The sequence below is a fragment of the Thunnus thynnus genome, chromosome 8 (genome assembly GCF_963924715.1).
Source record: "Thunnus thynnus chromosome 8, fThuThy2.1, whole genome shotgun sequence".
Taxonomy (NCBI): domain Eukaryota; kingdom Metazoa; phylum Chordata; class Actinopteri; order Scombriformes; family Scombridae; genus Thunnus; species Thunnus thynnus.
This window is the reverse complement of record NC_089524.1, coordinates 17,713,417-17,740,009: the sequence shown is the minus strand read 5'-3', so window position 1 is coordinate 17,740,009 and position 26,593 is coordinate 17,713,417. Positions and strand designations below refer to the sequence as shown.

The 26,593-nt window shown below is 41.2% G+C and overlaps 1 protein-coding gene across 4 annotated transcripts in view; it reads left to right on the top strand.

Moving 5' to 3' along the window:
* The window catches only part of ttll7 (tubulin tyrosine ligase-like family, member 7), a 75,786-nt gene extending 49,748 nt beyond the window's left edge, over window positions 1-26,038 (top strand). The window contains exons 14-23 of one of the 4 annotated variants that reach the window (XM_067596834.1): window positions 2,564-2,650; window positions 5,154-5,382; window positions 7,308-7,603; window positions 8,935-9,069; window positions 12,761-12,841; window positions 14,647-14,807; window positions 17,784-17,957; window positions 19,459-19,565; window positions 23,532-23,636; window positions 24,165-24,303. In XM_067596834.1, the coding sequence (XP_067452935.1) occupies window positions 2,564-2,650; window positions 5,154-5,382; window positions 7,308-7,603; window positions 8,935-9,069; window positions 12,761-12,841; window positions 14,647-14,807; window positions 17,784-17,957; window positions 19,459-19,565; window positions 23,532-23,614 (1,353 nt within the window). In that variant the 3' untranslated portion in view covers window positions 23,615-23,636; window positions 24,165-24,303. Of the gene's footprint in view, window positions 1-2,563; window positions 2,651-5,153; window positions 5,383-7,307; window positions 7,604-8,934; window positions 9,070-9,276; window positions 9,477-12,760; window positions 12,842-14,646; window positions 14,808-17,783; window positions 17,958-19,458; window positions 19,566-23,531; window positions 23,637-24,164 lie in introns of those variants that run through there. The other 3 variants (XM_067596836.1, XM_067596835.1, XR_010929264.1) reach the window with 3 other exon arrangements.
* The last annotated feature ends 555 nt before the right edge of the window (window positions 26,039-26,593 follow it).

The window sequence follows — 26,593 nt, the reverse complement described above, 5'->3', positions numbered from 1 at the left end:
GCCCCTGCCATTGACGTATCAGTTTGTTCAGCATCCGTTAAATGGGTCTCTTGTAGTAGAGCTATGTTTATTTTATGGTTTTTCAGAAAGTTAAGTACCTTTTTACGTTTTGACAGTTTGTTGATGCCGTTAGTGTTCCATGTCAAATCCCTAAGGGCTGCAATTGTCATTTTACCTATCTGTTTCTCCCATAAGGTAATGTAAGAGACAATGAAGCCAGTTGGGGTATCTGGCCCAGGCCACTGCCTCATCTAAGCAATTAATTTCTGTCTTGTACATTGAAGGTAAATATAAAAGTAAAAAGAAAAGAAAATAGATACAAAAAAGTCAAACTAAACCCTATAACTCCTCCCTTTACCCCACTTCCTCCCCAACTAAGGAAGTGGGGTAACCAAATTTACAATGAAAATTTACGCTAGTTTAAGTGAAAATCCAATTTAATTGTTTTATAATGTAGAACAGTTCCCTATAACAACACCAGGGGAGGCTATTCCGGCTAATCCCCTGGTGTGAGAAACCTTGAACATCAAACACAAAAAAATCATATAGCTAAAAAGATGACTAAAAGATGGTTGGAAATCATGTTGCTCTAAAGAGGAAAATAAAAATATCTAAAAATAACCTGCTGCTTAAGTGGGGTAGAAAAGAAAGTGATCAGTTTTGTTTTACCATGGGAACATTAGTTTGCAGCATATAAGAGCCTAGAGGGTGTATGTGTATGTTGTAGCACTTTCTGAACATTTTCTAAGCATCCCTCTAAGCACATATCCATAAGCACCCCACCGGTAGACAACTTACATTTGGGACCTATGATGTAAATAATGAACAACTCCGAACAGTATGAAACAAAGCCGGCATAATTAGCTCAGGGTGTTCGGCTGGTTAGTCTTGTGGCAGCACGTCTGGTTGATATTTCCTCAGGTAGTTTTCAGCAGCTTGCGGTGTTGTGAAGGTGTGCCTTCCTCCCTTTAGATCCATAGTGAAGGTGGTTGGATGTAGCATCCTGAAAATGATGTTTTTTTCTTTGAGTTCCCTTTTCGGTGAAGCAAAGGCTGTCCTCTTTTTGTATGGGGCTGTAGACATATCTCTGAAGTTGAATTGCCATAATGTAATGAGCTTTTGTTCTGGGCTACATCAATGATTTTGACAGTGTCAGGAAAGCGGAAGAGCTGGATCACAGTGGCACAGTGGTGCCGTCTGCTGGGCGTTGTTGCAGTGACCTGTACTTGCCTACTTTTCTCATCCTTTGTTGTTGTACCTTCATTCTTTTTTGGTGGCATAATCTCACTTTCAGTATCTTCCCTTATGAAAGTAAGGGTGATATCGAATTATTTCAGTCAAGAATCGTCAGAAGGCTAATTTTAGTGAGCTATTGAGCGGAGGATGGTTCCCTGCGTCTGTTCTCTATGCCTTGATAACCAGAAGTGACACTCGTAAAATTCTTTTAGTGTATTATGAAATGCATCATATTTTCCCATCTAAATGAATGGCTGTACACAAAATAGTATTTTACCCTCTTTTTGTAATAGCTATTATGGTTCTTGCAGCTGTAATCATAGGGCCAGTATGCCAGACAGCTGGCATGCTATTTTGCAACACACAGTCCACATTACAGTTAACTATTTACAACTTACAGTTTTTACAGGAATATCCATAAAGATAATGTTTTAACATAACATTTAACTCACAAGAGATAACCTGTTTGCTGTGTTTTTCCCCTTTATTTCTTATATTTATTATCTGATATATGTGGGAAATGTGTGGTGGGAATTTTAAGTGTACACAAATCTGACATCAGCTTAACCGACTAATCAGGCTACAACAAGACCAAGATCATCCCAATCCTGTTATGGCTGACACACACACGAGTTGAAACCAACACACATAAATGGTTGCATAGTTATGTAAGTGTAAGACAGAGGAACATGGACTTCCAGACAAGGAAATATGCCACTGTACACACATGTACACGCACACACGTGGACAAACAAAGCAAGAGTCAGGGGCATGTTGACCTTTTCACAGACCCCAGAAAGCAGCTTGATGGCTAATCTGAGAGAAAACAATCACTTTTCATCTGTATTTGAGCGGCAAGTGGGAGCTTTTTATGTCCCAGCCGTGAAACAACATTAATCACCTTTGCCTGCATTTCAGCTGTTGCCAAATGGCCAAGGCCCCAGCATATTGGCGATGGCCGTGATGCTGCCTTTTCCAAATTCAGCCTCTATCAGCACTGCCAAAGAGCAATGCATGTTCAGCCAGGGCCTTTTTTCTAAACCCCAGATAAGGCACATATGCCTGTGAAGTCAAACTTTTTCATCCCTCCACCCACTTTTTTTTAACAATTGAAGTTTCTTGTTTTCTCACACCTCATTTGACTTCAAAGTAATTAGAGTTATGAAACATCAAAGCATTTTAATTATTCCTTATCAGTGTATCATCAAGATGTAACTACCCTGTTATTCTGCTGATGCTTTATACAATATGTCTCTTATGTAATCAAAATCAACATCTTTGGCATATTTTCATCTACCTTGTGTTTTCTGTATGTGTTGGTGTGTAGGAGGAGGACATCTTGGATCTGCTGGAGCAATGTGAACTGGACGACGAGAAGCTTATGGGCAAATCCTCCAGGCAACGAGGCCCTAAGGTAGGTGAAAGAGATATAGGAAGACACACAAACTAAGAGATATGGGAGAATAGGGGCCACATGCCTCAAGGGACCCAAGAAAGTGTGCAAAGAAGAGTGTCAGAGAGGGAGAGAAAGAGTGAGGGGGGAGGCAGGTAGGCAGATGCCTGGAGCTAACGCCCACAGAAAGCACATAGGACGTGTTTCAGAAAAATAAAGAGGGGGGTAGCGGGTTAGGTGAGAAAATAAAGAATCAGAAAGAGGCCCAAAGAAAAGACCCAACTCCCCAAGGGGACAGCTGTCAGGCTGTCTCTCTCGCTCTCTCCATGCTATCTTTCTTTCTGTCTATCTCCCTCTCTTTCTCTCTCTCTATCTGTCACATACACCTATACGCCCCCTCGATTTCCCACGACAGTACATTACTCCCTCCATCACCTTGCTTCACTCGCCTCCCTTCACCTCTCCATCCTCTTTTCTCTCCCTGCACATCTACATCCATCCCTCACTCAAGGGCTAAATTGGCTGGAACACTCAAAGAGTGTGTTAGGAACTCGACAGGGCAGTTCAGCGCTGCATTAGAGAGGCCTTAGCTGGAATGAGGACTTGTTCAGACACAATCACTGTTGTCCAAATTAATTTGGGTGCCGTCAGTTTCGATGTTGCTGAGTGTGCGGAGAGAGACATTGAGTGCAGGAGAAAGAAAGAGCTGTGACGGATAGATTCACTCCTTGGGGTTTAGTGCTCACAAGCCATCTGGTGAAACTGAACCAACGAATATGCGAGAACTAGAATAGAGGAGTGAGGCAAGGGATTAGAGACAGGATTTTCAGGGAAGGAAGGGGCGCTAAGGTTTGTTATCACTGAGGAACTATTCAGACGGAGAGGCGGAGAGACCGAGAACAAGCAAGGAAAGAAGTGAAATAGTGCTGTAGAGGGAGAGTTAGGCCTTCAGGTTTTCTTTCTCTTTTTATTTGATTTAGTTGCTTCTCTTATTTTTTTGACTCCAACTTCTTCAATCTTATTATATGCACCCTATCAAATTTGTCCCTCATGGTCCCTTCTTTCCCAACCTTTCTCCTCATCTTCCTCTGTCCACTCAGCTCTCCATGCTTGCTTGAATGTACTCTTCACACATATCCAAAGTTTCTTTCTCTCTCTCTTTATCTTGCTTTCCACTGTTTATCCACTGTCTGTTCACGTCTCCTTTTTTGTCTCTCCACTCATATGCTCTGTGTCCTTTTCTCTCTTTGTTAATTTCCGTTTCTCTCCATCTATTCAATGCCTCCTCTCTGTCTCTCTCAGCTTCCATACTCAGATTCACCTTGTCCTCCTCTTTAGTTCTCTCCCCATCAATCTCATGTTCCCATCTTCCCCTTTATTCTCCTCTCATGTATTTAATCTCTTTCTGTCTCTATCCTCCTCTATCACTCACCCACACAACTACCCGGCGGTGACTGTGTAAGCCCTGTGATCACTTCCTGCCCATTAATTTGTGTGGCCTGACAGCACTGCCCGAGCTAAACGCAGAATAACAGATGTATAAATGCGTTATTAATGCTGTCAGTGTGTCCCCTGCCAGGATGTAAAATAGACACTTAATTTAATGAACCTCAAACTAAAAAAAACTTGTGTATTTTGGGGCAGAAGTAGATTTCATGTGTGCAAGTCAGCGCTGTGATTATCACCCCACAGAGTTTTAGAATTCTAGCATCACAGTTGCACTTGCATGAAATACTGACTAATATTATTTCACCTTTTTCTTATTAGTAGAAAGACAACAGCAGGTTTGTGTCAAGCCCAAAGAAGGAACATCATAGAAGTCATCAGATGTTCCAACTGTTTTTCTACATACAGTCATTTTATTGTGTCATTTACAGAAACATATATGTAAAACATATGATATTAAAACATGTTTTACACGTCTACATATCTAATCAGGTCAAATTTGTTCAAGGTATGAAACCGCTCAAGTTCCTACTTATAGTGGCAGTCAGGCTTTTAAAGGAGTGCATGTGTAATTGTGTACTGTATCTGTGCATAATGAGCTCGCAAGCAATACACACATGTGGGCACATGGGCTAGTCGTGTCACCACCAGGTCTCCCAGTGACAGATGGTAATGGGCTGAGGGCGAGGAGAGGCTGAGGGAGGGAGGCTGACAACATCTCAACGTCTTAATACTTAAATGTGTGTGTGTGTGCGTGTGTGTGTATGTATATTCTCGAACTTATGTCCTTGTGAGAGCCTGTTTGAATTTTAGACCTTTGGAAGGAGGATGTTTTTCCAAAATGAGGTTATTTTGGATGGTTGAGGGTAAGGAAATGAATGTATCGTTCCGTTCCATGAGGATAAAAGTAGAAGGATGTTTATGTATGTGGTTATCTTGTGTGTGTGTCTGTGACCTCTTTGTGTGTATTCATAATCTTCTGTATATCAATATGTTTCTCTCAAGTGTAGCATTTGTATGTCTCAAGCAACATATGTGTGTGTATGTGCCTTATGTGTATGTGTTTTTTCCCTGCCAGAGCTTGACCGCCATGCCAGAGTGCAGCCAGACACCAAGACGTCAACGACCAGACTACCTGGCTGACTTCACCAGCGGCAGCAGCGCTGAAAACTCCTGCTCCTCCTCAGACGAAGAGGAGGAGGAGAGGAGGAAAGCAGGAGGAGGAGGGAGAGGTGGAGAGAAGAGAGAGAAGAAAGTTTCATACGACCTTGGGGAGAGCAAGGAGAAGAACTTAGCTGAGCGCTCAGGTAAAAAGGCAGGATGTATAAAAGTGTCTGAGAATGTCTTTATTAGCGAGCCAGACTGGGGTTTTGACATGGACCTCGTTTCCTGAGATCTTTCTTTCTTGCTTGCTTTCATGTTTACTTTGTTTTTGTTTTGTTTTTTTGCTTGCTTGCTTTCTCCTCATTTTGTCTTGTTCTCTCCTCTTCCTGCCCTGTTTCCTTCTTTTGTAGCTGAATCCCTCTATCTAATTAAAGTGTTCAGCTTAATTGCTAAAATTACTTGTTTTTCAGATGTGTAAATAAGAAATCACACACCTACATCTATACACAATTTTGAAATTTCTGTTTTAGCGTTTCTAACTCCATTTTCATTTTATTTGATTATGATAGAGAATTAAAGTACGGGCTAGAGTGAGATAGAGGGCTTGAGTGTATGTAATGATACAGTAAGGAAACTGTAAATGATCCTGTGATGCTGCATGAAACATGACATCCACTCCAGCCCTCTATATCGTTAACACTTACATATCCATATACACGCATGTGCATACACACTTAAATAAAAATGTTGAGAGTTTTGCTTTGATCAGCACCCACAGTGCATGCACATACACAGTCCTCAGCAGCAGAGCCTGGTAGATTGAGATGGTGTGAGCCACCAGGGGCAACATTACAGATGTTCATCTGCCTGACAGTGTTTATGTGCCTAATTGATGTGATAAAATGGCACCAGATCCTTGGATTTTAATTAAAGTGTATGCAGGGTGATCATAGACTCATGGGATGTGGCTCTTTGTTGCCGAGTTCCTCAGCATCCTAGCGTCACAGCTGTGGACACACACACACACACACACACACAAATGTTGAAGCACTGGAGAGCACTTGAGGATAAAAAAGTGTCCTAAAGAGCAAAGTTCCAGAGAATGGAAAGTGAATGAAGAGGCAGATATTTGATCGAAAGAGAACAGGAGGAAGAAAAGAATGCTTTTGCTGTTTACCTTTAAAACACCTTGAGTTTAATCCTGAAATATTCCCAGTTTTATCGTGAGAATGTCAGACATTCCTGCAAAGTCGCATAGGTCGGATACAAGAACTCAGTTTCAGCCCTCTGATGTGAGAAAGACACACTTTCATAGCAGTCTATGTACCGACCTTGGAATGGAAAAATTCTCTGGTTGCATTGTGGGCAGCTGGTTTTACTGCTCGATAGAAAGGATCCTTACATGAGCTCATTCTGTTGTCACAAAATAAGAGACAACCATGAAAAAGCCCAACTTTTGGACTTTGTGTATGTGTGCGTGTTTGCATGTGTGTACAGAGAGAGACAGCAACCCTGCCAAGCCCTACTCCATACCAAGCCACCAAAGGGCTGCTAGGACTAAGCCTCATAATGCTCTCATTTGGCAATGGCCAAACCTCAGAAGATTCAGGAGCCACACGCACACACACACAAACACACACAGACAGACACATTTATAATCACTTGTGTGTACACTTGATGTCACACACACACACTGCACACATAGGAAACACACTAATGCACTGGCTGGTAGACAAGCTGGAGGAGTTTCAAGGGTGATGGAGAGTGTCAGTGTGGGTTTTCAGCTTAATGTGTTTGTTCAATGTGTGTGTGTGTACATGTGTGTCTTTAATCCATCCCCAAACCAGACAGGACTACTGTTTAGTTTCTGGTTTTTGACTACGCATGCTGTGATCGTTAAAAACCCGCACACACTGGGCCACTGTGCCAGTGTGCCTGAGTGTGGCTATGGGAGTTTTAATGCCACACTTCATCTCCAAAAGCCACCAGCAGTGGGTGGAAAGCAGAGAGGAGAGCTTGACAGTGACTGGGGCACTGAGACAGGATCAGGGAAGAAAAGAAATTGAAGTGTGACAGTGAGTGAGTGTTCCCCCCCCTTTCACTCTCCCTCTGTTCTGTTTCCCTACAGGTCGCATGCACTGTAAACCGCCAATCAAGTCACTGAAACCCGGCCCCGCCCCCTCTGCTTCTCCGACACTTTCTGGTCCAATCAGGCGCTCCATCTCCTGCCCGCGCTCCATCGCCTCCCTCTCATCACCCAGTGAGGTGCGGGCATTGTCCACCAGACCTTCCCCTACTGTTCCCGTGGCCACTCCCCTCGTCAGGCCGAGCTCCGCCACGCTTCGCTCTCATTCGCTGAGCCGCAGTGGCTCCGCCCACCGTGTGCCTCATAGCAACAGCCTGGGGACCATCCACTCCAACATAGTAAGATATTCAACACACACAAAGTGCCTCTTTACAATTCAGAATGTGTCAGATGAGATGTCAGTCATAGAAAAGTATAGTATATTAATTTACAAATAGTCGGGCAGTGACATTGATCAATACGGCAATCCTCTGCTGATCCTACACTCCAAGTAGATTTAAAGTACACAATCAAGAATTACTTCCCAATTCTATTTCACCAAAGTCTGATGCACTAATTCACTTTTCTACCATTATACTTTTATTTTTCTTCTGTTACCTTCCCCCTTTGCTTTTCGCCTCCTCTGGCATATATTGTACCCTGGCCCACTGAAATCTCTTAAGCAGCTCCTTCAATACTGTATAGGCCTACTGTAGCCCATGACAATGATCTTCTATTATGTTGCCATCTGTTGCTTTCCGCCTGCCTCCTCCATTCTCTTTCCTTCTTTACAAGTACGCTGGTAACCTTTGGATATAGCGGAGCAAATTAAAATGGAGCAGAATACTTTTTTACATTGAGAATAGAACTGAGTGGCAAACATTAATATTGAAAAAGGCTATGGAGTGCACAAGTTGTATGCTTGTATCCTGACATACATGTATACAAAGTTACAGGAGAATTTTCTCATTTTTTTCTGGTTTTTACCTCTTTTTACACACTTAACTTCCCTGTGGGAGTCATACAGCACATGTGGTGATAAGTACATGCTGGTACAGAAAATATCAAACTGGATATAGTTATACTAGTGATTGCGTTGCAGTAGCAATGAAGAAATGCTATTTTTAAGGAGGTTGTTTTTACGCATGTTTCATGTTGGATGGACTAACAGTTCGTAAATTAATGAGCACTTGTGGATAAAATGTCTGTTCATAAAATGTAAATGTGTCCCTGATAATTAGAAATAATAATAATATTTATAATACTTCATTACACTGTTGACATTTTTGACATGTTAACGAACATAAATGTGTGAATGTGACTTAACTGTATTCTCTCTTGTGTTGAGTTGATTTGGAAGAGCTCTTTACATAAATTGCAATTTTTAAAACGTCCTCTGTCACGAAAACATTAATATATCTTGTCAGGCAAAATACCATCCATTGATATGCAATTAATATTGAAAATAATAATTAATTGCAGCCATTTGTGCCAAAATCTGAATTGTCCTTAAAGCTAAAAAACTCTTGCTGTCTTTTACCAGACAAAAACAAATCCTCTTGCATTTCTTTCAGTCTATTTTGTTTTGTTATAGATGTGAGATGATAGTGTTGAATAAAACTTTTGCTTTAACATTAATGTGTATCTGTATCTTCATTTGGTTTCTTTCTACTTGTACTTGTGTGTGTAGGGTGATCCACTGATAAACCTGAGGAGTAAAGAGCAGGAAGCAGAGCTGGTGCGTCAGACTCTGGCTGCGCTCACCGCCATGAGGATCAGGTTTCCTGGTAAAACCGAGGAAGAGGCCGAGGCTGTGCTTGATGAGGTAGGTGCACTATTTCTATTGTTTATGTGTGTGTCTGTGTGTTTGTGTGTGCAATACCTTAATACCTTATACAATAATGTGTATTTTTGTGTTTAGAGAAATAGACAGAAAATGTTAGAGGCACAAAATGTAAAAAAGTAACGTAAACCAAGACAAAATATTAACAAGAGAAAGAAAAGTGTAAATCTGGACCCACTTTATTCCCAGAGCCCCCTCTGTGGCCAGGTGCGGTCACTCTGCAGCGTAACTAAAAGTGACCTCTTCGCCTCGCTCCACAATAGCCTGTCCGCTCTGGCCTGGCTCCCATTGTCTTTCAAGTGACCCCAGTGACAACCTGTCGGTCAGTTTGCAGTCCTGCACTATTCCCCACTGCTCCTTTGTATTAATCAGTGCCTCCTCTATTTCTGGTGAGATCTCGGTGTCCTTGCATTTTGCATGTGTACGTGTATGTTTGTGCTACTGCTAAAGCTATTGCTTAAATTAAATTTTATGTAAAATATTAGTGTACAAACAACACAAGAATTGTCTCATATGGCTGTTAGTAATATACTGAAGTATATGGATGAAAATAATTTTAGAGTGTGTTTCAAACAGTTAACAAACAGAAACATCCCAAAACCAATTACTATTGCATTGCTGGCCATGAACAAACAGCAGTTCATATTTAACACATGCTCATGCTCCATATGCCTTAATTTAATTAATGGAAAATTTACAGCTGAAATAGTTTGTCAAAGTCATAAGAAAATAAAAGAGCCCAACTTAAAAAAAGAGACAAAGAGAGGCAGAGGCTCACCTTGAATTTACACCAGAAGTGACACATCAGTGGTATCATGAATGTGCTTATGTGTACTATGAAAGCATCCATCCGTCCAATCTACACTGACTTTGACCTCCGTTACGGCCATAGCTGTCCTCAGAACCAGCTGTCCGTTCAGCACCACAGCTCCCGCAGTGCTGAAAGGACAGCAGCCAGTCAGACTGTCCTCACCAGGTTGACTAATGACAGAAATACCAGCAAAACAACACACTAAGGGACAAAATTGTTTTCAGGGTACTACATGAGAACAAAAGAGGATGTTTATTTGTGTACACCCAGGCTGAAGTACAAGGTCAGTGGTCCCTCTCACAACTGCTGTTTTAACTGTGCTAATATTGTATCACCAGATGTGGTCTGATCAAAGTGGTCCTGGTGAGCCGAGAGACCCTGCAGAAAGTAAACTGTCCTGGACTGAAATAAGTGAGACTTACCAACTGGAAGGACACAATTAACAAAATTTATACAATAGAGATAATTGATAAATCACAGAATTAGGAATTAAGCTAATTTCTTGGATGTGAGATGTGAAGAAGAGGATACAAGAAGCAAATATTATACAAAGCAAACTGTTTACTTCAAAGTATTCAACAAATACACAATTTATTAGTTTAGTGATTAATTCATGTGATTTGTATTTGTATCGTTTTTGGGTTTTTTTTAATTTGGGATACACATCACACCATTCTGAGAATAGACACAGAGAATACTGGGTATTGAAGGAGCCGTTGCAAACAGAACTTGACCTGCAAATATTAGCATTATCTCAGTTTGTATGATTACATGCAGCATTCATGATTGACATGACATTCCTAGTAACAATTGTGTGCAGTTTTTCTGATTAAGGTTAAGTTAGGGCAAGCCACCAGAGAATTAATGTAAACCAATACAATGTCTTCCTAATAACAGCAAAAAAAAAAAAACTCAACAATTGTTTGTGTGTGACAACTGGGTGTGTCGGGGTCGTGAGAGACAATTACCACCGCACCTGTACTGTTAACAAAGCCTAATGAAAGCACCATGGAAACACAGATGAGCGACTGCACCTGTACTGTTTAGTGTTCCCCCTCAGGATAGAAGGAGTGTTCACTTGGCATAAAAACAATCTTTGGCATTTTATGTTTTCCATGATTTAAAGTTGAGGTCTAATTGGGCTAATGATGTGTTTGTATCGGAGTAATTACCTCCTTTATCTTCACTCAAAACCTGCTTTTTTTGTTGCAGTTGGAATCATTGAAAGGTGAAATGTATCAAGTGCATTTTGTCATGCATTAATTGAGGGTAATTTGTGCACATATGAAACAAATGTGACAAATGAGCGTGCAGCTTACCAGACAAGGTTCATAAGGTTCTTACTGAGATAAAATTCTAAACAAGTAAACAAGTAACTTTCTGGAAAGTGAACAGAAGTGCTTGCTGTATACCATAGCTCTGTATCTGTGAATCCTTGTGGAATGTTTTTTTTTTGTGTGTGCATGTTCACATGTTTGTGTGTACACATAAAGTTTAAACTAGAGCCTCCCATTGGGAGCACTGTTTGCAGGGGATCTAGCATGCTACGTGAGAGGTTTATGTGCACCAGTGGGGAGGTGTAGACTAAGTCAACACAGCAACAATAACAGTGCCTATAGGTACACAGTGATACTGGCACTGGGAGCAAGTGCATGGGAATATCCACAACAGCTTTTGAGCATAACGACATATACCCCAAGGATTTTTGACACGCTAATGAAACCTAGGGGTTTTCTGCTGAGGTACTAAAGATCACAATTCAATTTTACTAGTATCCCTCAGTTTTTGCTACATTTGCATTCACAAACAAAAATATACCACACAAAAGCTAATTTCATTTCAATGCACTGTATTCTGTAAATGCTCTGTCAATTTTACATCTTGGTGTCATGTTTGAAAATTACCTTGTCATTTTTCCATAGAAAGGACTCTTGGCAGTCTGCCTGAAATTACAAAACTCTGGTGTGAATAAAACATATTGCCAGGAGAAGTATGAATAACATTTTAACATGTTTTATGAAAAATAACTGGAAATTGGTCGGACACCAGAATTAGAACATTCCTCTCAAGACATGTCAGTGATACGTTTCCGTAAATTATCTTTCACCTCTTGCATTATATTTCCTGTTTCGCCTAGTTTCGTGTGCCAGATGCCAGATATTGCACAAGTATTGCGCTTTGATCCATAATGGTGCTGTCATGTTTGACCATGGAACTTCTCCATAACAGAGACCTATGTGTGAAAGCCAAAAGGCCACTTCATTAAGAGATAGATGAACTCGGTATTGTTATAGATTACATGCTTGGGCTGATGTGTGAAAGAAAGTCTGTGACTGTGGGAATGAGCTCCATATGTTCTTCTGCCTTTTCCGACACATTCGTACAGTTGTACTAATAATAATTTAACTGTGCTCTAGCGTGGTGCTCCCTAGCATGGCAGTGACAGGTTGCTATAGAGTAGTATAATGAGCACAGGGAACACTTAAAGAATACTTTTCATCAAAGTCTGTCCTCAAGTTAAAAAGGTGTATTAATTTTCCCTTGTAGGTGTCTTTCTAGCCCGACCTGCTGATTTTATTGTTGTTGTTTTTGGCAGTCATTGAGGCTGCCTGTAAGAATATTGTAATAACTTGGGTTTTGACAGAGGATTGCAGTGAAACAACGGATGAAATGCAATAGCAGTGTAATGTACTTGCACTGTTCTTTTTTGTTAAAAATATACTAATAAAATGCCCTGAGGGTGTTTTTAAATATATTTGCTTGATTGCAATTCTAAGTTTTAAGAAATCTGTATTAACACAGGTTTTGTGTGTGTACAGAAAATAGTTTTTCACATTTTTTTACCCTCATTTTCTTCCACAGATCCTCGACAACTGGAAATACCATAAACCAAAGGTGGCCTCCTATTGGCTTGTAAAGTTGGACTCAACCAAACAACGGAAGGTGAGTCTCATGCTAGAATTAGATTGCAAGATAGAGAGCCGATTTACCACTGAATTTGTCCCTGCAGAGAATTGGAGGATTCTGGGTCTTCAGTAACCACTCGATTATTTCAAACATGAACTCGTTTGATATTTGCAAGAATGTGGACTGAATGTCACTGCTCTCTTAGTGAACCAGATTATAACCTCAACAGACACTGAGGGACAATTTAACAACTAGGGGAAAAAGAGGACTTTTGAAATAGAAAAAAAGTTGTTGTGGCCTATTGGTTTGGAAGAGAGCTAAAGGGGAGAGGGAGAGGGTGGTGGAAATGTGGTCTTAAACTGCAGAGACCTACGTGTCCTTGACCAAACTGATAGAACAAAGTGAGCAGGTACTTCTGGGTGCCTGAGAAAGACATAGAGTGAGCGTCTGTGAGTGAGAACATGAACATGATCTAGTTATTAAGACTTTACTATTGTCAGAGATAATGCTTCATTTTTGGATATGTCAATTCTAAAAATCTTTAACCATATTTATCTTTAAACACATATAAATCGCCTTCCTCTGCCTTTGCTGCCACACCGTCTGTACTGTCTCTCTGTATCGAACACCAGTGAACCTAACAAAATGCCACCACTCCTACCTGTTCCTTTGAACTCTTTTGAACAACTTTTAAAAAGTATCAGACAAGCATGAAGATCATTAACATGTCAGGCAGTGAGTGAGAGGTACAGATACCAAATAGGATGTAAACAAAATAGAAGAGGGGACAAGACGCGAAATAGCATCCAGTAGGCGTGTCAGTAATGATGTGATCTCTCAGCTGCTGCTTTCTGCAGAACTGTGCTCTGCTGTGTTGTGGGCTGTGGCGATGCGAGCTGGTGTTTTATTTGGAGTGGAGCAGCCTAATGAGCAGCAGGCAGAGGTCAGGAATGTAGCGCCCACTGCTCTGCCATCTTATTACCATACCAAAACATATCTGTGTGTGTGTTTACTCATCTATCAGTTTGTCTGAGTGTGAATGCGTGTCTCGCTTGCCTCATTGCTGTAGGGAAATCTTGCCTCTTCGCATCGCAAACACACATGCACGCACACACAGTCAGACGGGCACGTCAGTAATGAGGAGCCAAGGAATCAAAGTCAAAAGAGCCACAGCGCTGCACTCTGAGTGGGGTGAAAAGAGAAAGAAAGAGGGAGGTAGAGAAGGCAGTGAGGTGGGGAGGGATGGGAAAACGAAGAGGGGAAGATGGAAGGCTGGCACAGGTGTCCTCAGACCGCCTGGGAACTTCTGACACCTTCTCACCAAGACTGACGTTGGTGCAGCAATTAGTTCTCTCCCATACTCACCACTGTCTGCCCCAGCACTTTTTGTCCTGCCTCAACCACAGCCACACACACACACACACACACACACACACACACACACACACAAACTAGATATATGCTGTGCATGCATTTAAATGAATGCAGGTATAAAACCAACTCAAACCCTCATTGTGTGGTGTGTAAGGTAAATTAGTTTTTGTATAGTTCAGATTGTGTTTGTATTCTTGTGTGTGTATGCATCTGTCTGTATTTATTCATAAATGCAAGCTTGCTTTCTGTTACTGAGTGAATGCATTAGCTCCAGTGATTGCTAAATTTAAGGGAAGATAAAAAGAAAAACCTTTACAGTTGGATCAAATGCCAACTCACGTATATCAATTACAAATACTGTCACCTTTTGTCTTGCAGCATTCATTTCCCTCGTTATCACATACTTGATTTAAATCTTTGTTGCTTTCTCCCGTTCCCCATCTTCCTCTTTATTTTCTGTCACTCAGGTGTTGGACATTGTTCGTACAAATGTACGCTCAGCACTGCAGCGGATCTGGAGGGAGCCAGACATAGAGAGCCTGCACCTCTACCGGCTCTTTAACCGAGTTTTCAACCGGCTGCTCTGGAGTCACGGCCAGGGCCTGTGGAACTGCTTCTCCAACACCGGGTAAGCCTGAGCAATATACACTCTGAATGAGTATATCAGACAAGGTTGTGCTAAAATGAAGATAAACAAATGAATATAGCTGCCGTCATTTCAAATTCAATTTTATTTTTCAATTTATTTGATTAGCCCTTAGGTCAAGAATCTGCTACATATGAAGAACCATCAAAATCAGAAAAATAACAAAATATTACAATAAGCAAAATGAAAGACTGATCTAAATACCTATAAATAAAAACAACCTAAATATCTTATCTAGAATATGATATAAAACAAAAATCAACCAAGACAAAAAACAACATTAAGGGTCTACAGCCATGCTAGCAGCTTGGTGAGATGACTGTCCTCAGGCATGGAGGTATTTTGAGCTAAATGCTAATATCTGCATGCTAATATTCTCACTATTATAATGCTAACATGCTAATATTTAGCAGGTATATTGCTTACTGTGTTCACCATCTTAGGTTAGCTTATTAGCATGCTAATATTTGCTAATTAGCCCTAATCACAAAGTACAGCCCATGGGAATGTTATCAGTCTTGCACATATTTGGTCATGAACCAAAGTATTGGCTAAATTTAATTATAAATTCAATTTTGACCTAATGATGGTGCTAGATGAAAAGTGAAGGGGTGCCCAAAGTTCATCCTGAGGGGGACATGAATGTCTGTGCATGGTGGCGCCAGACGAAAAGTCAGGGCATTGCTAACGTCATTAGGATTCATCCTCTGGACACCATGAATATCCGCACCAAATTTCATGTCAATCTGTCAAAATGGTGGACCAACTGACAAACATTGCCAATTCCTATAGCCATGCTAAGAGCAGTGCTAAAAATAAAATTAATTCAACAGAGACATTGAAAAAAAAGACCTTTTGTATCATGAAGAGCCCTCCTGAATGAACCGAGGTGTTCATGGAATCTTGTTTTTCAGAATCAACACAAACAAATGACCACAGCCAGGCCAATTACCACTCTATTCATTGCATAGCGCCAGTCTTTCATCTCCATAACTAGTTCACGCACTGTGCAATCTTCCCATGTCCGTGAGCCCGACGCTTGTCAATATTCAAGTTTTAGTGACAGCGGGGACAATTTGTCTTTTTTATTCAGTGTGACTGAGGAAGCAACACGAGCTGAAAGACAGAGAATGACTGACAGACCAACCAGACCCTGCTGCACTTTCCTGAAAGCTCTCAGGGATGAAAGAAACATGTAACTCTGTGGAGACAGAGCGCAAATTAAGGTCACAAATCTGGGCTGTTAATCAGGGCTTTTTCACAAGTGAGAGCAAGAAAAGGAGAAGGGAAGGATGGAAGCAGGAAGAAGGTGAATGAAGACCTCGTAGGTTTTTTTTTACTTTGGTTTATTATCTGATACTTTGAAGTTTTCTAGTGGTTACTTTTTTCTTCTATTTTTTTCATACTTTTTTGATGCGACAGAAAGTGGCTTCCTACAAGATGAGTCACTGCAGTGACAGCCCACTTGATCATGTCCGTATAGAAATCCCAAATCCTCCTGCAGACAAGACACACAAACATGCACACACACACACACACACACACACTCACACACACAACTGTTCTGTTTCCCATCAGTGGTTCACACTGGCTTTCTTAGACACATATTTTGCTTCCCTCAAAGACAGACATCTTCAGATGCATGAAGTTAGTTTCCACATTTATTTCTTCAAACAGACACATTAGCACCCTCAAATAGACCTACACATGCATAGAAACACGCACATATGCAACCCTGACATGCAGACAGCTGCTGTACTGGCGGCTTTTCATTTCGTCTGTGATGAAGGTGTGACCTTCCCGCATCTCCTCCTCTACATATTCTTTACAGTTCAGTTGTTCAGTGGCCGTGTTTCCCTCGACACAGAGGGCTCAGAGGGTGTAACTGAAGTCGCTGCCCACACAGCTCTCCATTTTCCTCTTACCTTACTTTCTTGGCAGTCATGATTGAGGGAGAGTGAGGAGGGGAGCAAGTGAGTGATAGAGATGAAGGGGATGATAAGTAGAAGGACAGAAGGGGAGGGACGCGGTGACAGAGAAGAAGCTGAGATGAGAGTGATTGAAAATGAGACATCGTAAAAAATGGTAGAGACTGGTAAAGACTATGTGGAGGGGTAGTGGCCCGGGAGGATTAGCCTAGCCTAGCCTCAGCTACCCCCTGCATGCTACGCCCCTTGCAGCTTTTGTCTAATTACAGCCTGCCCTGAATGCTCCAGCTTGCTCGCTAGCCTATCGTCAGGCCCCTCCCTACAACAGGCCACAGCCCCAACATGGATGAACCCAACAGGGGGCCCTGATGTCACGCGGCGACAGTGAAGCGGTGCACCTCGAAAAGCACACTCCAAATCCGTGTGCAACCCCCCCCCCCACTCCTCTCTGTCTCTTGTTTGATATTTTATCTAAGGGACTTAACAACAATCAAACAGCCAAGCAGCTATTGTGGGCAATGAATTCAACAGGCTTTGAAAAACGACTTAGAGGAAGAGAATGGAAACACACAGTTTTGAACCCTTTCAGAGTAAGCACCCCCTACCTCCCAAGGAGTAAAGGGGGGTAGACATCAAACGTACCCCCCGGGGTTGTGTGTCTCAGTTGTTGAAGCTCTCTCACAGTCAGGGGTATGTCCGGGGTTATAAAGGGGGTTAACTGTACTTGGATTTGTTTCATCCTTTCCCTCTGTGTGTCTGTGTGTCTTCCTGTATGTCTGAGTAAGAGAGGGGATGTGTATGCAAATATGTATGAACACATGTTCAGTGAAAGGTCACATGAGACTTAATCTGTGGGCGTCCATCATGCATACACATTATATACTATATACACGTATATGTACAGTCTAGACGTGTATATTGATAAAATACTAATCTATTATCTATGTGATGCTAAATTATAACCGCTAACTTAATTTGACTCTTTGTGTGTGTATGTGTGTGCGAATTTGCCTTCTCTTCTGATCTCCAGTTCAGCGTGGGAGACCATCTTCAGTAAGAGCAGCGAGGTGGTGACACCCCAGGAGCTGCAATGCTGCCGCAGGCTGGTCCAGCTTTGTAGAGACTGCCTGTTGGTCGTCTACAAGTTTGTCTCCGAGTCCCGCGGCTCTTTGACCGGACTCAGCCCAGAGTGGGATGACACCAGGTGAGAAGGAAACCCAACCCTTTGATGTCTTCCCACTGAACACTTTATTTTTGGAAGATTCTTACAGCATTCCTGCTGCAATAGATACCAGTTATATATTTGGGTGGCCGGATAAGATTCAAGTATACATACGATAGGATAGGATTTAAGAAGCCTGATCTAGTCCACTGTTAGGTCTCAGGTTGCACAAGTCCCTTTGCAAGATTTGGAGCTTTAGCTCTGGAAAGAGCATTAATCTAAATGCCTGAGAAGCAAATCTATACTATCGTAAAAGAAAATCCCAGAGAGTGAGGGCAGCAGATGTCGTGTAGCAAATGTCACATGAAGTCTTCAGACCATTAAGTAGGTAGTTTTCACGCTTTACGTTGTCCTAGTTTACAGATTAAACTAGTGCACCGTGTACAGAACATGGTCATCATAATACCAAAAAACACGCACATAAAAATGATAAAACATGCACTGCATATTATTAAGATCACCGGGATACTACACCAGCATAAAGATAAACAGGAGACATCCTTGGTGTTAGGAATATTTATACTGGTGTCCAGATGTAAAGTGGTTAAGGCTGAGTTTGTTAAAGCAGTAGGAACCCCAGAGATGCTTAATAATAAACTTGGTTAAAACTCCCTTTAGAAAGATCTGAAATAAATAAAACCAAATGGAGTGAATACATGAATAATGAAACATGAAACAGGAAACACACTTTGACACACAGGCAAGAAAACCTTGATTTGAAAATTTCAAGAGTTATCAACATTAAACGTATCTCAGGAAACACATCCTGTCCCTTAGAGCCGTCATCTTCATCACATAACCCCAATAAAACAAACAAACAGAAGTCAGCCTCATTCTATTTTTAAAGTTGATCCCTGCAGGAGACAACAGCTAAGGTTCGGAGTGAGTGAACTTTTAAAGCACATATGCTTTGGGCTGGCAGACAGGAGGGTGGAGGGTGGGGAGAGGGAGAGAAGGAGTGTGCTGTTAACAGGAAATAATGGCCCACAGATTAGCACTCAGGTTAGCCCGGGGCCCCCCGGGGCCTGCTTAATTCAATTAGAGCCCAGATGAGCCCGTGCAGCAAATGACCTTATGAGAGAGAGCTCCTTTTTTCCTGGGGCCTCGCTTTACATGATTCATAACTCTTGCGCATATTTTAACAGGCTATCACTTAGCGCCTACATTATAAAAACCACAGCTGTTTAAAAAAAAAAAAAGTGTATGAGGTTTGTATTTATACAACAAATTGTAGAATTTCTAATGTTTTGAGTACTCTGATATTGTTGCCGTTGATTGTCTTATCTTGAGCCGTTTTGTTTTGAGGATAGATTTAAGAATATACATTTATCAGTTGACGATTTAAAGATATAACTGTAATGGGATTTAATAAGTCGAGCGAGCATGAAAATGATGGAGTAGGTATCCTTGAGAGTCTATTTAAGCATGCATTGGCCTGTCTCTCCTTATTTCTTCTGTGTCTATATATGTTTGTGTAAAAAAGCTTACCATTTGCTGCTGGACCAGCCTCTACCCATGGCTCCACCTCTGCTGCTGTCGCTGCTGCTTCTTCTTCCTCTTCTTCCTCCGTCTCTTCGCCCCTCGACGCAGGTCTCTGCTTGGTTTAGTTGTGCTAAACCCCCCCATCATCTTCCAGCACCGTCCCTATTCACTGCTTTCTGCTGCTCCCTCCACCTCACAGCTTTAACAAAGGCTTGGTCCCACCTGCCCAATGATGGTTGCTTTGGCTGCACAGCCAACAGTCTGGCATGGTCTCCTCTCCTTTCCCTCACTTAGATTCAAATAAGGGATATTTGGATTGATTTATACAGCAAGAGAATGGGATATAATTTTAAGTATTTGATTATTCATTGTCCAAAATTATATGGAATATATTTGAAGGAAAGGAGATGGGAGAAGGAAGCATATTAAGACTGCTTGGAGCTCTGTTTGTCAACACCGCAACCATTCAGCCAGCTTGCTGTACATCACCAGCCAATCACCCCGCTGCCACATGCTAAACTATGCCTTTCACTCAATGCTTTATCAAGAGCTTCTTAGCCTGAGTGCATTTTCAGTACGAGTGGCCTAAGAGGGAACTGAGCGCCTCACCTGCACCGCTTCAGTGTCATGATCAACCTAAGCACCGCTCTCTTCTTGTCACAAGAAGACACAGAATAGCTCGGCTTGCATCGTATGGTTTGCAGTTTCACAACACTAGCGATTCACATCTCTCCATCAGGCATGCAGGGAACAGTCGCAACCCAACGCCACTTCAGATAGTTGAGAAGCAATTAGGATTATTTTCTCATTGATGCATAAGCTTTCTATGAGAGGGTAAACTGTGTGTGTATGAGAGTGTGCATGTGCGATGTCATGTGAATGTTACTCAACAATCATCTGTCCTTCCACAGTGACTGAGTATACTCAGCTAACCTCCAAATATTTCTCTCGAGCTGTGTTCACATCAAATGACCAAATTTAAAGGATCGGTTCACATTTTTCAAGTCTTTCTTAAAACAATACTCCCATGCCCACATTGAAACTATTTTTGGTAGCTGTTATTGCTCATCTAGTCCACATTGGCTGCGAAGAGATTCCTGCGTAACACAGTTTGAGTGTAAGAGATGGCAAACACCCATAGTCGTCATTCCCTAAAAAAAATTACTCTCAACACAGTTTTCCTACTGTTTAAGAAAACACATATAGGGAATTTTGTACAAAAAAGATAAACTGTAATTCTGGAAGATATTCACTTGATTTGGCTGAAGCCTCATGTTAATTTGAACAAAACAAACTGTGGATTTTGAAATAATCTGGAGTAATGATTACAGTGACCAAAAACTGTTTAAATGTACATATTACCATTTAGTTTAGTTTTTTTTTTTAACAGGGTTGAATCCTTAAACCTTTAAATATATGATTAAATAATAATGAGTAATTTTATTTTTAGGTGTATTTTTTCATCTCTTCATCACAACTGAACCAAACTAAATGTCAGAGAAAGCCAAGAGAGAAACAGTAGGTCAGGAATTAATTGCTATTAGGTGAGTTGTTTTATTCCAAAGATGAAAACTAAGAAATGTAAAATATCCTACTGCACCCGGTTTTAATCAGTCATGGTCAGGAACGTTACCATAATTGACACCTGTAAGCTATGTATGACATTTCTCAAAGGCTGTGGACAGATATTTTGCACACAGTAATGTCGAAAAAGAGGAATTTTGAAATGAAAGTTTTACCATTTCCATTATTCTTTTTAAATTAAATACATTCAAATACACACACAAATGTGCACAGATGCACACACACACACACACACACACAAACTTGTACAGAAGCCCGATGTTTGGCAGACCCCCACAGTCTGACTACTTCACATATTTCACACATTGAAATCAGAGCTCATATATGCAGGCAATTTTGGCTCCTTTAAATGCAACATTGTCCACGTTGTCTCTGGTGCATGTACACATACGTACAAACCCATACACTCTCACACATGCACTCTCAACCTTTGGCGCATGTCAAAGTGGGTCTGTTAGCTGGGGTCTTTTGGGTCTCCATTGTTGACCACACCTGCCTGCTCTTGTTCAAGCATCCTTCCTCTGTGGAGTGCCCTAATCAGGCATGTCAACAGCCTCCCATGGGTCTTAGAAAAGTCCTTCAGTCTGTGTGGGCAGATGAGAGGAACTAGCCAAATAGCTCCACTAATGACTTCCTTGTTAAGCCTGGAATTACTGTCACTAGCCAAAGACAATTTTTCCATGTTGACAAAAGTTTCAGATTCTATTAACTTTCATGTGTCTGAAAAGTGTGGCGGTAATTAGGGTTAATTGGGGTGTTGAGCTGAATGTGGGCTGCAGATAACCTTCAAGCCTCTTTGTACCTCTTGGTTTATGATTGCGTCAGCTATCATAGCAGTCTCCCCCTCCATCCTTAGTCATGCTATGTCATTCAGCCTGGCCTCCACTTAATTCACCATGCTAGTTGCATCTCGATGGAGGACTTAAGAGTGGCAGGGAAGGTCTGTCAGTAGGAACAGGAGTAGATTGTAGTTTTGCATGTAAGGAGTAGAGCAGGAGAGTATCTTTCTGTCTCCCTGTCAACTGATGGATTGAAGCAAAGCAGAAGTGCATGAACAAGCCTCCCTCTGGCTTTCAAGCATGCATGTTGTTGCGTAGATCTTCTTCATGATCAAAAGGAGGATGAACCTGGAAGATGCCGAATGAGGGTCCAATTAAATGTAGCCTGCAGAGACAGCAGCCGCTTGGACGTGAGAAGCTCCACCACCCCGCCCCACCCCACGCCACTACCACCACCACGATTCTTTCTATGAGCAGAATATTCTCAAAGTGAATAGCAGAGGAGCTCTGAAGAACACACACTCGGCCCCCAATGAATGTTCAATATTTGATTTTCTTTTTTTTCTTCTTCTTCTTCTTTTTTTTTGACAGCCATTTCCATGTCTAGGCTTGGGTTTTCAGTAAAAACCTTATGGAAATGGAGGGGAGAAAGGAGAAATCACACCACAAGTCGACGAACAGGATGCCTGTGGATACGTGGTGAATCTCATAGAAGAGGGTGCTGGAATAAAGTGCCGAACAGGGGGAGGAGAAACATAAGAAATGTAGACAAAATTAATCCAACGGTGACGCAAAATCATGGAACGAAATCACTAAATGCTACTTCTAAGACTGCAACCTAACAGAAGCAGATGTGAAAGGCTGAAGGTAAAACATACTTTGCCCTACTGTTCTGTTGGGGTTTGATTGAAGAAGTCCAAGAAGAGGTGCTGGACTGAGCCCTTGTTCAATGAGTCCAGTCACAGCTGAAGATGATGTGCTGGAGGGATACCTACGGCCCACTTGAAGCTGTTTCAAGGACACTCTTGTTGGACTAAATGAAGTTAATTTGAATCCATCCTAACTCTCCTGGGTCTGGGGCTATGTTGAAGCAGACGCCCTCAGCGACGTTTTTTTTTCTTTTTTCTTTCCGGTTGACTTTAGAAGAAGCTGTGCAGCTAATTTGTCCAAGAGCTATTTCACAGGTAAAGAGAGCTGTCAGAGAAAAGTGTGCTATCTCTGCACCAGCTTAAAAGAAGATATTATTTCTTCACTCTGTAATCCTCAACCCCAGTGGCTCCTTTTTGATTAGATTGTCACATTTTAAATGTTTCCACAGGGACTATTTCTTTTGACCATTGTATTCGTTTAACTAAACGAGTATTAGATATAGTTTTTTATTAACTAAAGATCCTTGCTGTGGATGTGGCAACAAGGTCACATAATGTATAATATCACGCAAAATGACAAGTGTGCTGCAAAAGCCCATAAATGTAAGTCATTCTTCCAACTGATCAGTCTGGAAGAATTCAACCTGCCCCCTGTCTCATGTCCTCTGAATAGAACCCCAACATTTGCATAACCTTCAGTTAACCTTATCCAGGATTTGATCATCTCATCTGACATTGCTCTGACAACCATATCTGACTCATTTCCAGTAACTAAGGAAGATGGGAGCAGGGTTCAGCCCCTCCTGACTCTTATCTCAACCTGACACTGGTCTCATTCTCAGGTACTGGAACGCTGTTAGCAGGAGCTGCCTCACTGCTCTGTCTCGGTGGAAGGTGTCATAGAAAAGTCTTAGAAAGGTACTGACGTCTATGCCTCGGAATGATAGGTGAGGATTTTCTGTTCATGATACCAAAAATTTAAGGGTCAAAGTTGAAAATTCAGATGTCCTGAAAGAAAAGAAAAAACGACTTGCTTCTGTCAGTGAGGCCCATAATTTATTACTATATGAGAAGATATATAAAAATGCATATAAACCAATTAAACAGATGTAAGTGATAGCACTTTGTGTTGTATATGACATTTTAGATTTGGTACATTACAGAAAATATTTAAGATCATATGGATCTCACAATTTGAGCCTCCAACTTTTACTTTTTTTTTTTCTTCTTTTGATGAAGGGGAGGGATGTCATATGATCTTGAGAATACCAAGCCATTATTAAAATTGCGATGTGCAAATGTGAGATGTCCATAAATGGTAGAATTGATATATGAAAAACGGGCGGTATTTGGTTTCCGTGCTGAGCACTAATGCGACCTGACCTCTAAATTGTGACCTTTGCATATCTAATCCTCTCATTATGTTCATCCTTTCCCCTAATCCCTCCATCCCTCGTTCTTGTCCGTCTGTCCAGGTATCTGCTGCCAGTGACCTCCCAGTTCATCATGAAGTGGCCTTCGTCCAGCTTTGGTCGCATCTCCTCGGCTATGCCACGCTCCCGCAGCCTTTTTGCCGCCAGGATGGGCCACTTCTGAGGTCACCGTGGCAACCCTGGCTTCAGAAACCCTCGCCTTTTGACCTCAACCGCCCTCCCCTGACTCTCACCCAGCCAAACTCCGATCTCAGCACTCCCGGTATGGATCAGAATTTGGGGCAACTCTGGACACCGGATGGAGCCTCAACCTTGGCCAAATCCCCTGCTGAAGACCAACAAAAGCCGGATGATTTGGGATTGCTAAAGGGCCTTGTTCGGTTTAGTTTAGTTGGCCCTGCCCAGACCAGCAGACCACCTGTACCCTCAATCCCTACCTTTCTCCTCCAGTAATACCAGACAATGGGTTTACCCCTCCTCTCTCATTGTAATTGCTGTATTATACATACTCACTGTACAGTTACAAGTCATGGTACTGTAAAAGGAAAGAATAACAAAATACTAAACAATGCAAGGATTATTTATTTATGTACTTATTTATTTTGTAAGATATTCCATGAATGCAGTGAATGCTGACGCAGAATGCAGATATGGAATGATATCAACATAGCGATCCCTTGTTTGAGAAAGTGGATGTAAAAAAAAAACAACAAAAAGCTTATTTTTGCTGGCTGTAATCATTTATTTTATTTCTGTATTTACACTGAATTTAATTTATTTCATAACTTATATCAGAGGCTTTATGTTAAGAAATGTTTTAACAGTCACTTTATGTTCTAGTTTTTGCAGTTCAGAGTACAGTAGAGAGGCGGTGCCCAGACAACTAAAAATGTTTAACTTTTGAATGCTAAAGCTTCATGTTTTACCTGTGTGATATTAAGTGCAGCATTATTAAGCAACACTATGTTTAGAATGTCGATGTAGTAATGCCAAGCCTGTTTGCCTCTTAGAGAATGAGCTGACTTTGACGCCACAGCGTAAAGAGCCAAACTGAAGTCCCAGAGAGCACCCGGTTCCTAATATGCACTTTGCAGTTTGTCACAGAAAGAGAACGAAGACACCGCTAAGTGGGTGCACATTACAGTAGCATTTGCATGCATAGAGTTTAGCCTGTCACCCAGATGTAGTCGTTAGAGAGAGGAGCAGCGTTTGGAATATACTTGAACTTTTATTTTGTCATCATTTATTGTGTCTTTGTATCGGCTGCGCTCAGAAGAAGACGCTTCACTTTCACATTTGCCGTTTTAAGTATCAACATTTTGCATCACTCAGAGATTGTGCAGCACATTGAATGACCGGGCTCATAAGCCCAACATGTACTGTACTGTAACAGAGGTGATCTGCCTGGGACAAGCAGCTGCAGCCTTTTTTTCCCAGCCGCGCTGTAGGTGCGAGTGCCAGGGATAACATGGATGTGCCAATAATAAGCACATCTACTCCATGTGTTAAGTTTGATTTCATTTAAGGTTAATATGTCATGAACTACCATAGGACCTCAATTAAATACAGTATTAAATGTTGTTAGGGAGAAAAGCAGTGTTATATGTTTAGTAGTTTACTTGGCTCTGTGTACTACCCCGTGAGATGATACATTTATTAGACTATTAAAGGTGGTAGTGCGCCAAAAGACTGTACAACACAGTACAGTGCACATTTTATAACAACTCTGACTAATAGCAGCAATGCTGTGCTAAAACTGCTAAAATCAAGTTCTCCCCATATACTGGACATCAGTTTATAATGCCAAATATTTTTATTTTGCCTGATTTTATTTGTGTTATTTAAAAGTAGAACTTTTTCATTGGAGGTATGAGATTTTTAATTTTACATAGCAATAAAATGTTTAAACAAACAAATTCCCTCTTTTTGTCATTGGTTTTCTTGAAGGAGCAGTCAGTCGTTCCCGACTGTTTCTATATTGACAATTGCAGATCTATCTGCAGATTTTATTCCGTTAACATACAAATAAGCTTTTATAGTTAAAAAATGATTATAGTTAATGTCTATCTATCTATCTATCTATCTATCTATCTATCTATCTATCTATCTATCTATCTATCTGTCTGTCTATACACACATTACTAATTTAGGTAAATAAGACTGAAGCTCAAGGTAATTGCAGCAAAAAATAGCCTATAAAGTCATATAATTATTATTCGGCTTTTTTGCAGGATCACTTGCAGCTCATTTCTTGACCTGCAGAAATGCAGACAGTTACATTATAATTAATTTCATTTCATTATAATTCATTATAAATTAATAGAAGTAGGAGCTGAAAAAATAGGCAAAATCAAGCAGAACTAATTATAAACATTGAACTGAAATGCTGTAGAACTCTTATATGGGTTTTAAAACTTCCTGTCCACCTGATATCCATTACTTATGGAGCTCTGAGGCTATCTGGGTCAGCC